General features: G+C 47.9%; 1 protein-coding gene and 1 long non-coding RNA gene across 3 annotated transcripts in view; one reads left to right on the forward strand and one right to left on the reverse strand.

Moving 5' to 3' along the window:
* Positions 1 to 13,349, forward strand: part of LOC135827523 (uncharacterized) — a 154,299-nt gene that overhangs the window by 1,624 nt on the left and 139,326 nt on the right. The gene's annotated exons all lie outside the window — the stretch shown is intronic.
* LOC135827531 (piggyBac transposable element-derived protein 4-like) lies at positions 2,158 to 4,811 on the reverse strand. Its single transcript, XM_065340013.1, has 2 exons — positions 4,237 to 4,811; positions 2,158 to 4,081 (listed from the first exon to the last, which is right to left on the reverse strand). Exons 1-2 carry the CDS (start codon positions 4,556 to 4,558, stop codon positions 2,265 to 2,267), a joined length of 2,139 nt encoding a protein of 712 aa, XP_065196085.1. The 5' UTR covers positions 4,559 to 4,811; the 3' UTR covers positions 2,158 to 2,264.

A 13,349-nucleotide genomic window follows, 5' to 3' on the forward strand; every position in this document is an offset into this window, starting at 1 on the left:
CATCCGTGCTTTCATAAGAACGAACTGGCGCTTTTAGTGACAGTTTGCATACAAACCCCCCTCTGTGAAATAGTGGTTGCGACTTCGGCGATAATTTTTTTCTAGGAAAGGGTTTGCTGCCACACCGGAGTCAAGTGTCAAGTCAAGTCGTCGGAATAGCGCGAGCTCCAGTGTGGGAGCAAACCCTTTCCTAAATCCCCCTCTGATAGTGTCACCCAGTTTCGATTGGGGATAAAGGAGGAAGCGTCTCAAATTCCTCGGACCAAGACCATTCGACTCAGCATCCTGAAGACAGAAAGATGGCATTATAGACCAATCCCGAAAAGATTGTCTGGATTCGAAAGGGGGCATGTCAACTGAGAGTACACTGTACAACACATACATGGCACTACCTGATCAGCATGCGGCACAGGACGTGTTTGATAGTTCGCGAGTGAATGCGAGGGTAAGTACACGGTTAATCCCTGCACCCGTAAATATGCAAGCACTTCCAAGTGAACCCGCACGCCCAGCTTGGGCACTCGTGCACCCACGCAGTCAGACACAAGCGCACACATGCACGCACACGCCACTGGCGTACCCATGCTCTGACACGCAGACACCCGCACGACGTACCGCTCACTATGGCGTGCACAAACATACAATAGACACATTGTGTTGGGGGTTGCCAGGATTTCTTTTGGACAATTCAAATATTCAAGAATATGCTCTTTGATAATAATTGAGTGAGTGAAGATGCATGCCTGAAACTAGCATTCGCCCGCCAAGGGCGGACAAATGGCCACCGCTGTGGTGGCATAAATACAGTTTGAATTTCCCGGCCTGATTGCCACTCACAAAATACTGTATGACTGAAATATTCTATTCGCTGAGTCGAGAGAGCACTACAATTGTAGCTCTATCATTACTGGATTAATTGTTACTGACATTAGACACAGAGCAACAAGGATTGGACTTGATCGTCGTCAGACGTACCATTAGGATAAGAAAACTGAAACTCCTTGAGTGTAGTCAGCAAGCAAAAAGATGATCGCCAAAGGATCAAGCATGCGCATGAAAAACTGCCAGCACTGCACATCGCCATGGCAAATATGGCGATAGACAAAAAAGGAGAAAAGTTACGTGAAACATTCAAACTGAGTTATTTTAGCGTTCGCGAATGTTACGTAATATCGAATTCGCGACACTCCCGAGACAGCAAGAGAGAAAAAATGTGGTGAATGCAACAAAGGTAGAAAATGAAAGAAAGAAATTCTAAATTGTGCTGAGGCAAAGCGGTTGTAACTGAAAACCTTGCGAGTACTGACACTGAGTCCAAGTGACTTGGAACTGAAGTTACTTATCGAAGTGTAGGCAAGTACACCTGAAAACTGAGAACTAGGCTAAGCTGCTTGAAGGCAGCGTAAGAACGAAAGAAAAAAAAACTGAATTTGAGCGAACACACAGCCGGTGAAACTGTAGGCTGTACAGTTGACAATAGTCTGACTAAGACCTAGACTGTAATAGCCATAATATAAAAGGGATCGGAAGCTACACTGACGTAGCATGAGCTGAAAGCAGTAAGACTGAAATACTGGGACTGAGAATCTGACTGAAATAGCAAAGAATACATGGGAGAGCTGAAAGCAGTATGACTGAAATACTGCGACTGAGAATCTGACTGCAATAGCAATACATGGGAGAGCTGAAAGCAGTATGACTGAAATACTGCGACTGAGAATCTGACTGAAATAGCAATACATGGGAGAGCTGAAAGCAGTATGACTGAAATACTGCGACTGAGAATCTGACTGAAATAGCAAAGAATACATGGGAGAGCTGAAAGCAGACGGATTGTCTGAGATTGGGTCTCAGCTTGACATATTGCAAGAAATCATGCGTGTTATTGTAACCTGACTCGAACGAGTGGTGTTTACACAAGATTGGAGTCTCTCAGAGCGACCGTTTGACGCCGGCTCTGTGTTGCAGTTCTGCGCTGCGGTCTGGTATTAACCTTTTGAGTCCGGGCCCATTGAAAACCTCTGCCACGCAGTACAAAAATGACAAAATTTTAAATTCACTCTATGTGAGCAAACTTGATTTCAAACGATTCTTTCATGTATCCTGAGCACAGAACTGTTTTTGTTTTGGAAATACAACAAAAATTACAAAAGTTATGGCCGTTTTCAGAAAGGTAGTTTTACGCTAATTTGGCGTTATATTTACAATATATACAGTATGTACATGATAACAGTGAACTGCTGTGCTCCTTTGCTCCAGCACCATCAAATTTGGCCATAGTCATACTCGGTGTGGTAGATTCCAAAGCAAGGCACTGAACACAGGCCTGGCTGCCCCGGACATGACATGCAGCACTCGCGGCTCTCCCTGCGCCTGCCTCTCGCCCAGCAAACGACGCACCGCTTCAGCGGCTTTTCCTTCTTGGGTGTTGGTGGGACAAATGCTGGATGGTGACGTCCAGTCAACCTGCTTGGGCTTTGGTGGTGAGTCTGTGTGCGAGTCGGTGCTGCTGCAACAACATCAGGATGGCGTCCTGGGGCAGCTGGGCATACTTGGGCTGGCTCCGCAATCTCTGCCGCTGCTGGTAGCGGTTCAACTACTGCTGCTGCTGTCGCTGCTGCCGGATGAGGTTCCGTTGGCTCAGCTGGAGCTGGTCCGGATGCTGTTGCTGTTGGTACTGCTGCTGGTGCTTCTGCTGCTGCAGGTGCTGCTGCTGCTGCTGCCGCTGTTGGCGCTGCTGCTGCAGGTGCTGCTGCTGCCGCTGTTGGCGCTGCTGCTGTTGGTGCTGCTGCATCTAGATGTCGTCCCTTGACACCTTCGGCCAACAGCTCACTCATCGCAATTCGAATAAAATCATAGTGTTTTCGCTTGCCGCCAGCTTTCTGGTACAAGATGAACGCGTTCAGTAGCCCTTCCTCCAGGATATGTGTGCCGAGCTTTTTGTACCACTTGGTGGATTTGCGTGCAGCAGTGTAGTTTGAGAGCATGGCGTCGTTCCGGTCCACACCACCCATGTACCGGTTGTAGTCATGGACTACCTGTAGCTTCTTGACAGCCTTTCCTTCTCGATCACGCTTGCCAGTTGGCACAGCATTGGCACGGTGCAAAGTGGAGAGGAACATGACTTCCTTTGTGTCCTGAAGCTTTACGACAAGCGCTCCTTGCGAGCTACGGTAAGTGTACTCTGATTTCTTCAGCTGCTTATAGCCAGTCAGTCGCTTCGGCAAACCAACCCGGTTTTTGCGGATGGTGCCGCATACACCGGTCTGGTGCTGACTGAGGTACTTGGCGAGTGGCAGGCTGGAATACCAATTGTCCACATACAGGTGGTGTCCCTGATTCTCAAGTGGAATCATCAGCTTCGCGACGACAGCGCCCGATGCTCCCAGCTGCTTCACCATGTCCGGGCTGAGATTGACATTATCTTTGCCGACGTACACAATGAAGTTATACATATATCCAGAATCCTCGCACAGGGCAAAAATCTTGATACCAAATCGAGCACGCTTAGATGGAATAAATTGGCGAAAGCTCAGTCGGCCCTTCCACGCCACCAATTCCTCGTCGATGCAGATGGTTTTGCGTGGCGTGTACACTGCCTGAAAACGATCGATAAACAGATCTAACAGGCGGCGAATTTTCCGTAGCTTGTCAGCTTCGTCCGGTGCAGCGTTGTCCGAGAAATGCAGAAACATGAGGATACTCATGAATCTGTCCCGCTTCATGGCAGCCGAGAACGATGGCGTGGAAATCAGTGCATCCTTACTCCAGTACTGGTCCAGTGCTGGCTTCCAGAGAATGCCTGTCGTCAGATAGAGCGCCAGGAAGATCTTCATTTCGGACATGGTCACCGGCTTCCAGCTCCGAGCAAGGGCGCGCGGTGCCAGGGTTTCCAGATTAGCGTCTATGTACCGTCGGGCAAAGCGATTGGTCTCGTCAACAAGTAGACTCCACATAGCATCGGTGAAGTACAAGCGCACATACTCGTATGGAGTCGCATCGTCAGGCATTTCCACTTGCATGCCAGGTGTGCCAGTGAACTGAGGTAGCAGAGGTGTGTTATCTTCTTTTTTCCAAATACCTACATGTGTGGCACATATGTAAAGAGATACCTAAATATACCATAGTATAGTCTGTAGCCAGTACACGCATTGCACATAGAGTCGTGATAATTTCAAATTTTCAAATTTTCACATTGCAAATATTTATTCTCCAAGTCGTCAAATTTATTCTTACCTTCAGAACCATCGTCATGGGCGCTCAGATTCTCGGTGGCAAGGACATGGCTCTTGCATGAAAGGTCCTCGTCGCTCTCAATCTCCCCGCTCGCGGCACTGGCAGCGCCGTCACCTACGTCGTGTTGATCGCGCTCGTCGCCGTGCGTCACACCAATATCGTCAGGCGAACCAGGTATCGATACGAGATCCGGGAGCGACTCCTCGTCACTCCCGTCGCCAGAATCGAAGCTATCATCCCCTGACCACGGCTCGACATCGCTGTCAGGGTCCATGAAAACCTCCTGGAGGGCCTCTTCCGCGGCAAACCTACGACGAGCCATCTCTACAGATCGGCCAAATTTCAATTTTTTGAAATGTATGCACGCGCATGTAACTCCAGTTCAAACTTACGGAGCGACTCGCAGTTTTTTTTATACTGTACTCGTACATACTAGGAGTCCACTGTGCAGCGGTACAGCTTAGATCGACGCCACGGAAGAACAGCATAATCGATGTAGTACCGTACAGACTCGTGACGTTCTAGAACGTCACGCGTGTCACAGTGGCAGTGGTCATGACGTGTCAGAACGTCACGCGTGCTCAAAGGGTTAATGGTGGACGCTACATCAACAGCAGGTGTATGCACATCTTGAGATGGTACTGGGGTTGGTGAAGGTACATCCTCACATGTTACATCCACACTATCGGGTAACTCACATTCTAGTGGATACAGGGTACTAACTGGGCGCTGCAACGACTTGCCTGTAGTGGTCCTGAGTGTCACAGACCTAGTGACGTTGTCCTTCCCCGTGTGGATGGTTTGGACTACGCCTAGCTTCCACGTGCCGCGTGGTTGGCTGTCACCCATGAGGACCGGCTGTCCGACTCTGGGTACGTAGGTTTCTGTGCCTCGCTTGTGGCGTCCAGCACTGGTGCGCTCTCTGAGACTTAGCAGGTAGTCCCGTTGCCAAGTTGTCCAGAAGTCCTTGACGAGGGCTTGGCCTTTCTTCCACCCCTGTAACAAAGAAGAGGCAGAAGAAAGGCAACACAAAAAGTCTGGGTAGATATTCTGTTCATCAATTAACTCAGGAAACATTAAATTAGGTTTTAAAGATAGAAAGTGGGAAGGTGTGATCACATCAGTGCTAGCCATAGGTGTGTCTCCCCCACGTAAACGAGAGGCCGACTGTTAACTGCGGCCTCCGCTTCAGTAAGAAATGTCCGCAACTGGTCTGGGGTCAGGTGGGCTGATCCGACAGTCTTGCGGAGAGCTCGTTTCACAAGCCCTACCATTCGCTCATAAATTCCACCCCTCCAAGGGGCATGCTGCACACTAAAGTGCCAGTCGGTGCCGCGTGCCGTGATGGTGTCGGCTACTGCTGGGTCGCTGATCACCTCCTTCCAAGCCTTGTCGAGGGTTGTCTTCGTCATTTTAAACTGTGGCGCGTTGTCTGACCACATCGCTCTGGGCACACCTCTACGTGATACGAAACGGCGGAAGGCTAGTAGAAATTGCTCTGAAGACATATCCGTGACAAGCTCGAGATGCACTGCGCGTGTTGATAGGCATGTGAAGAGGGCTACCCAAACCTTTACCGATGCTTCAGCTGTCTTCGCGAAGAGAGGACCAAAGTAGTCGACGCCGGTGTATAGGAATGCTTCTGCTACGTTGACTCTTTCCGGTGGTAATGGAGCAATTGCTGGCATGTCAAACGGACCACCTTCAGCTCGACGGCATGTGATGCACTTTTTTAGGATGGTCTTCACTGTACTGCGGCCTTTAGGGATCCAGTACTTCTCCCTTATGCTAGCAAGAGTATGCGACACTCCAGAATGCATGAGGATGCGGTGATGCTCTTCGACGAGCAGGCGTGTTACAGCTGAGTTATTAGGCAAGAAAATAGGGAACTTAGAGCTAGGTGGAAGGTTCGCATGTTCAAGTCTTCCACGGCTTCGGATGAGTCCTCTGTCGTCGATGTAGAGACGAAGAGACTGTACGGTGTTGTTCTTCCTTTGTTCCCGGATGGCTGATACTACGTCGGTGCAGTGGTTTCTCTGGGATGACTGCAGCCACAGGTTGCGTGCACTACACAGTTCGGGAACAGTGAGCTGATCTTTAAGTTTCTTGGTAGCTGATTTTCTGCAGTTTCGGATGAAACGCTGAGCCCATGCTGTGACACGCACAAGTCGACCCATTGTTGAGAAGTCCGACGCGCTTAGATCAAATGGTTCCGAAGGATCTTCCCCAACAACAAGAGAGACAGCTTGAATAGGATCACTACACCCTTTTTTTTGAGCGGATGTAATGAAACCGAGGGTGGACTACCTCCTTTTTTTTGGACGGAGACCTCGATTCTTCCGTATTGGGCTGTTCAGGTTCTGGAACGAGTGGGTTCTGCAACCACTCTGGGCCGTGCCACCAGATGGACTCTTCGGAGAGGTGAGAAGATGTTCCTCGTGACGGGAGATCAGCTGGATTGTCTCGCGAAGGAACGTAGCGGTACTCGGCTTCAGATTTACGTATCCGAGTGACTCGACGCTGGACAAAGGAAGGTAAGTCCTTGCGACTGTTGATCCATCCTAGCACACATGTAGAATCGGACCATAGAATAATGTGATCAAGATTAATCGGGAGCTGCTTTTTCAAGAAGGCGATGAGATCGGCACCAAGTGCTGCTGCCATGAGTTTCAACTTTGGGATGGTTAACTTCGGAGACGTCTTGAGCGGAGCTAACTTAGATCTACTAAGAATGAGGTGCGATTCAGTAGCAGATCCGGACGATGATGACAAGTATGCAACTGCAGCATAGGCAGTTTGCGAAGCATCGCAGAAGACATGAAGTGTGTGTTGGTCGGCTTCTGGAATGCAGCATGGACGTGGGATGCTGTGATTTGTAGCATCGTCGAGTTCTGCAGCAAGAGTTTTCCACGTGTGGAGAATAGAAACTGGGAGTGCTTCGTCCCATTGGAGCTTCTGCCGCCACACTTCCTGTAAGAGGAGCTTGGCCTTCACGACGATGGGTAAATGGATGCCAAGTGGATCAAAGAACTGAGCTACGGCCTGAAGTAACTCGCGCTTGGTTCGGACTAGTGTGTCCGACGCTGATGTGTTTGCTACTTTGAGGTGATCAGTAACAGTGTGCCAATCTAGCCCAAGGACCTTCTGGTGTTCGCCAGACGCACGATCTGATTCTGGGATGCTCTCTATGAGGGCTGCTGAGTTGGAGGACCACTGTCTGAGGTTAATGGAGGCATCGGCGAAGACTGACTTGGCGTGATGGTAGAGGTTGATACCAGTCGAGACGGAGTCTACACCAATAAGGACGTTGTCAACATACGTATTCTGCATGATGTTGGATGCCTCTGGGCTACCGGATGATTCAAGGTGGTGTTGGATGGTAGCTCCGAGCAAGAAAGGGCTCGAGATAACTCCGAATGGTACTCGACAAAAGCGATACGTGATGATATTTCCTCCAGCGGGTGGCTGGAAAGGATCTCGAACCCATAGGAACCTCAAAAGAACGCCGGCGAGATCTGGTAACAGTACTGGACCGCGGTGAAGACATTCATTTAGTGATGGACTGTTCGGAGACGACTTCGCGGAAGCATCGTATACAAGACGGAGCTTTGTCGTAGTGCTATCCTTTGCGACGCAGTGATGCGGCAAGTAATGGGTGAGGAACTGGCTTCCTTGACTGTCGACTTCCTCGATTACCCCTAGCTTTAGCTGTTCCGCAAGGATGTCATTGTAGGCTTGAAGCTTCGACGGTTCCTGCCTGAGACGGTTGAGTAGTGAGTTCAGGCGACCGTACGCAAGACCGAAGTTGTTGGGTAGTGTGGGCGAGTTAGAGCGCCAAGGCCACTTGACGACATACCTTCCGTCGTTGTCTTGAGTGATACTATCTTCAAAAGCCTGCATGGCTTCAGTGTCGCTAGTTGAAGCATTTACTGTGGTTGTGTCGTCTTCTATAGCCCAAAATCGCTGAAGTGGATCAGGCGTTTCGCTATCCACGAACAGGGTTTGGGCCTCGCTGCACTTCTCTGATGACTTGCCTGCGAGGATGTAGCCTAGCTTTAAATTGAGGAGAATGAGTCCATCGGAGAAGGTTACTCGGTCACTAAGGAGAATGTCATAGTAGTAATCTCCTCCTATCAGTATATCAATGCTGACACGTTCTTCTGACTCACACAACGGTTCAGCTAGACGGAAGCCTGCTAGTTCAGGGCGGTTCTTCACGACTACCGGCACTTTCAAAATCGGGCTGGAAATGACCGGTACAACATTTAATGACAGTGGCATTTTCGATCCATCTGCTATCTTGATAAGTACTTCCGTGGCATCTAGACACTGAATTCTTCTGTCGGAGCTACCGAAGCCTGATGTCGCTAAGGTGTCCTTGCGGATCGTCGGTGAGCTAAGAATGTCCCGTGCCTTAGATGTGATGAATGACCTAGTTGCGCCAGTGTCAAAAAGAATCCGTACTTCACACTGTCCGGTTCCATGATGTGCTGTAGTGACTGCCGTCTGCATGAAAGTGTGCTCGCCTAGTGCTATTAAAGTATGCTGTGGAGTGTACGCCTCGGCATCAGCATTCAGAGTGGATGCGCTTGTTGCAAACTTTTGCGGACACAGGCTACGGTGATGGGGTTGTCTGCAATGATAGCAAAGACGAGAAATAGAGCACGCTCGTGCTGGGTGTCCCTTTCGGAGGCACCGGAAACACTGGTCATTCAGCTTGGCTTTTCGAATATCGACAGACGTGTATGTACTGCATTCGTCAGAAAAGTGTTTGCCTTGACAAAAGTGACACCGTGGTTGCCGTTCGGTGGGACGTGAATTGCCTAACAGAACAGCAGCAGACTGATTTGACGTTGATCTCGGTTTGTGTTCCGTATGTTTCGGCGGATTTGGTGTGGCCAGTGAGGACTGTGCCTCTGCTGCTTCTTTGGCCATGAGATATTCCTGAATTGCTTTGCGGAGATCTTTCACCGACCAGTGAACTTAAACTTTCTTCAACTCCAACTGGAGAACAACATGCTGGGGAAGCTTTGACAATATCATCGATACAAATACACTTTGGTTGATATCCTGTCCACATGCTTGCAAGGAGCGTAACTGCTCTTCAACTTGGTCGTAGAATGACCTGATGGACTGGGTTTTGTTTGAACAAGCAGGGATACCCATGAGTGCAGTGTAACGAGCATTAATGACCCGTTCAGTATTACCAAATCTTTCTTGTAAGATATCGACAACAGGTTGGTGGTTTGTATCCGTACATAGGAAACCAGACACTGCGTCTAGTGCATCCCCCCTGAGGCAAGACTTGAGATACGTGAGCTTTTCGGCATTAGATAACAGTGAGTTATTATCAACACAAGAACGGAACATATCTGAGAATTCAGCATACTTCATGACATTCCCATCAAACGTAGGCAATGAAAGTTTCGGTAACGAAACATTGGCTGTGGTCTTAGAATTAGTACTGGTACTTGGACCTGATTGCTGTTGCTGCTGACTGGTCTGGACCTTTATCAAAGATTCCATGGTGCTAATGAGTGCTGCTGTGGCAGCATCCTGCGAGGGTACTTGCTGTTGTACATTTTGAGTTGAGGGGCGTCTGCTCTCCAAGTACGAGAGGGTAGCATTCAAAGAGAGGACTCGTCTCTCAAGTTGGACAAATTGGTCTAGGTGCCAGTCAACAGCAGCCTCAACGTCTTCCGCAGGGTTTGGCAGACTATCCCCAAATGATTCACACACCTTCCCATAAGAAGAGACAGAGGTACGAAATTCAATCAAAAAATGACTTAGCTTTGCTATGGCGTCTTCCAGTTGATCGTTGGGAGTTGTTCGGTACGCTGAGAATTCATCTGACTTCTCAAGGTCCTTTTCCAGGTCAGCATGTTTTCTGTCCAATAACTTCTTAGTAGAAAGTATTAGGCGGGTACCATATCACTGACGTCATCGATGACGTCATAGCGATTTAACCCTAAAAACCGGGGCGTTTTAACCCTAAATTTTTGCGATTTACGGTAAATTTTTGCGATTTACGGTAAATTTTTGCGATTTAACCTAAAATCGGAGCGTTTTACACATGACGTCATCGATGACGTAATGCGATTTAACCCTAAAAACCGGGGCGTTTTAACCCTAATTTTTTGCGGTTTACGGTAAATTTTGCGATTTAACCTAAAATCGAAGCGTTTTACACATGACATCATCGATGACGTAATGCGATTTAACCCTAAAAACCGGGGTGTTTTAACCCTAAATTTTTGCGATTTAACCCTAAATCTGTACGTTTTAACCCTAAAAATCGGGGCATATTAACCCTAATAATCCTGGTAACCCTAACCCTATCACCATGGCGATAACCCTAACCCTAGGGCTATCACCATGACGATAACCCTAATATTCCTGATAACCCTAACCCTAGGGCTATCACCATGACGATAACCCTAATATTCCTGATAACCCTAACCCTAGGGCTATCACCATGACGATAACCCTAATATTCCTGATAACCCTAACCCTAGGGCTATCACCATGACGATAACCCTAATATTCCGGATGATGATAACCCTATCACCATGGCGATAACCCTAATATTTCTGATAACACCTAAACCTATCACCATGGCGATAACCCTAATAATCTCGATAGCCATAACCCTAATATTCCTGATAACCCTATCACCATGACGATAACCCTAATTTTTCTGGTGATGATAACCCTAATAGTTCGATAGACGATAACCCTAGTAACCCTATCACCATGACAATCCTATTACCATGCCAACTCTACTCTTTTTATGTGTGCAGGTACTACAGATCACAACGGCAACAACAACACTCAGCAAACCCTAATAATCATCTTATATGTGTACAAGTCCTATATATGTCCTAGATCTAGTTGTTACGTGCACAGATCCTATCGTTATTCTTATATGTGTGTGTGTGTGCGTACAGGTCCTATATACCCTATTAGCAAATCTTGTTATGTGTACAGATCCTATCGTTATGCTAACCCAATCACCATCGCAACCCCCCATCAACTCTTTGATGACGTCCGTAATAACCCCATCACATACGTGTCTACAGGTACTGGAGAGTCGGTGGAAAAAAATCCTCCCCCCGATTTACCTAACAGCAAGACTTAGTAAACTATTTTACTCACCTTGCATGAATTTATACAACAATTCAATCGGGGGAGGGTCAAGCTCATCACCAGGTAAGATGCACATGTGCATTCACACGCGCAGATGTATGACGATAGTGTTGCAGCTGTAAACGATGAAAAGTTACGAAAAAATAAATCAAACGCTGAAAATTACGAAAAAATAAATATCTGCATCTATATATGGAATCAGACTACGATCCGATAGACATGCAATGGCCGACGATCACATACCTTGCACGAAGCAATGCTGCAAGGAGATGAAGAGGGATGTCCGTCTCTTGTCCGACTAAACGACTAGGCTAAAATAATTCCAGGACTACATGAAAAAAGGAACACCGTCACTACGAAATGATTTGAGGAAATGAAGATTGATTCCATGTACGTACACACCACTTGCCCCGACGAGTTTGAAATTTTCAAGTTTGTACGCATCAAACCACAAAGCCAGTCAAAACGAGACCTGCGTACAGGATACACATCAAAAGCGCGCCCGAACCCTCGCGTACGCGGGTCAAAAGGTTACGAGGAGTACGCGCGCACGCGCTGTCTGCATCAGGGAGTAGTAAAATACTATACATTTACTACTCCCTGGTCTGCAGCAATCAGAGAGAGTAGCAAAATGTCGATGGTTTCCTACTCCTCGCGATGCTCAGAGTACGCACAGCGTACTCCGATCAGGCGGAAGTTTCTGGAATCAACTAGAACCCGCGGACCGCTTTACCCGCTCCACATCCTGAGCGGCGGACTCCTTGATCATCGCGCAGAGTTTTAATGTTGAACTGCGCGCGCACCCTTCAACCAACGAACAACTGGGCGGGGATAAAAGTGATTGGATCCACCTTGATCAGTCCCATTCAACCATCATCAAGATGCTATTGTCTTGCTCGGCTTGTGGAAAGACTATGACCGGCCTCCGGCCGTTTGTCGAGCATCTACGCTCCAAACACCACCGGAGGAAGCTGGAGGCCGGTCTCCAGCCTCTGTTTCTGTGTTCCTGGTAAGTAATCTGTCGTGCAATTCTCTTTATTTGAAATACCAGAGATCTTATACATGTTTTGATGTGTTTCCCCCCATACAGCGACGACCAATGGAGGACACTGGGGCAGTTTAAACACCATCTTTCGGCCGCTGATCATCTGACTCATTATATGGTCAAGCTAACTGCTCACTATGGCCACTTACCGATGGACAGCATAATTATTATGATACAGTCACAGATCGATATAAATAATATGTAATTAAAATTTATAAAATCAACATATCTGTGCTAAATGTGTGTGTGTGTGTGTGGGTCTGGATGGGGGTCGAGCACTCATTCGATTCCATGCTCCGAGCCGATGGGTTTGGCATGTCGAAGTGCAATATGATTGACGTAGTGGGTAGCTGCAAGTTCGTTGAACAGAGTGGAGGCAAACGTATGACAGTTGTTTGTTACAACGTTGTAAATACCCTTGACGAGATTGGAGTCGTAGAGGAAATCTATCAGATCCTGCAGATTTACATGTGATTTGTCAGCAATAATCTCCTCTATCGGAGTTTTTCGATTGGTGCTTCGATAGGAAGATGTCACGCTTGAACGAGTCTTGCCTCTGCATATGCTGACACCGTCGGTTGTTTTTTCCGCAGACCACCACCAGTTTCTCGTTTGAAAGACGACGAAAGCGTGGAAAGCAATAAAATCTGTCGGTTGAAGGTACCACATGGGAGTTTTGTAAATGCCCGCCCAGATGATGGTCTCTTCACCTACCAGAGGCTTGAGATAGGTTTTGATATCTCCGCTGTCGATTCTCCACGCATCTTGTCCGATCTTATTCACGTTCGGGTGGAAGTACACGGCTTTATCGTAGTTAGCACCTTCAAATTTATGCACAAACTCCGAAAGTCCGCACGAGATGTTGGAGCACGAGGCAGACATGATGACGAGAGCATGAAAATTGCATGCAACCCTGCTGACG

This window comes from Sycon ciliatum, chromosome 11 (genome assembly GCF_964019385.1).
Source record: "Sycon ciliatum chromosome 11, ocSycCili1.1, whole genome shotgun sequence".
Lineage (NCBI taxonomy): Eukaryota > Metazoa > Porifera > Calcarea > Leucosolenida > Sycettidae > Sycon > Sycon ciliatum.

Bases quoted from the DNA above. Each gene is read 5' to 3' on its own strand.
- LOC135827531 (XM_065340013.1), bottom strand. From the start codon at position 4,558: ATGGCTCGTCGTAGGTTTGCCGCGGAAGAGGCCCTCCAGGAGGTTTTC. The intron at 4,082-4,236 runs GTAAGAATAAAT...CCACACATGTAG, and splicing joins CCATGACGATGGTTCTGAAG to GTATTTGGAAAAAAGAAGAT.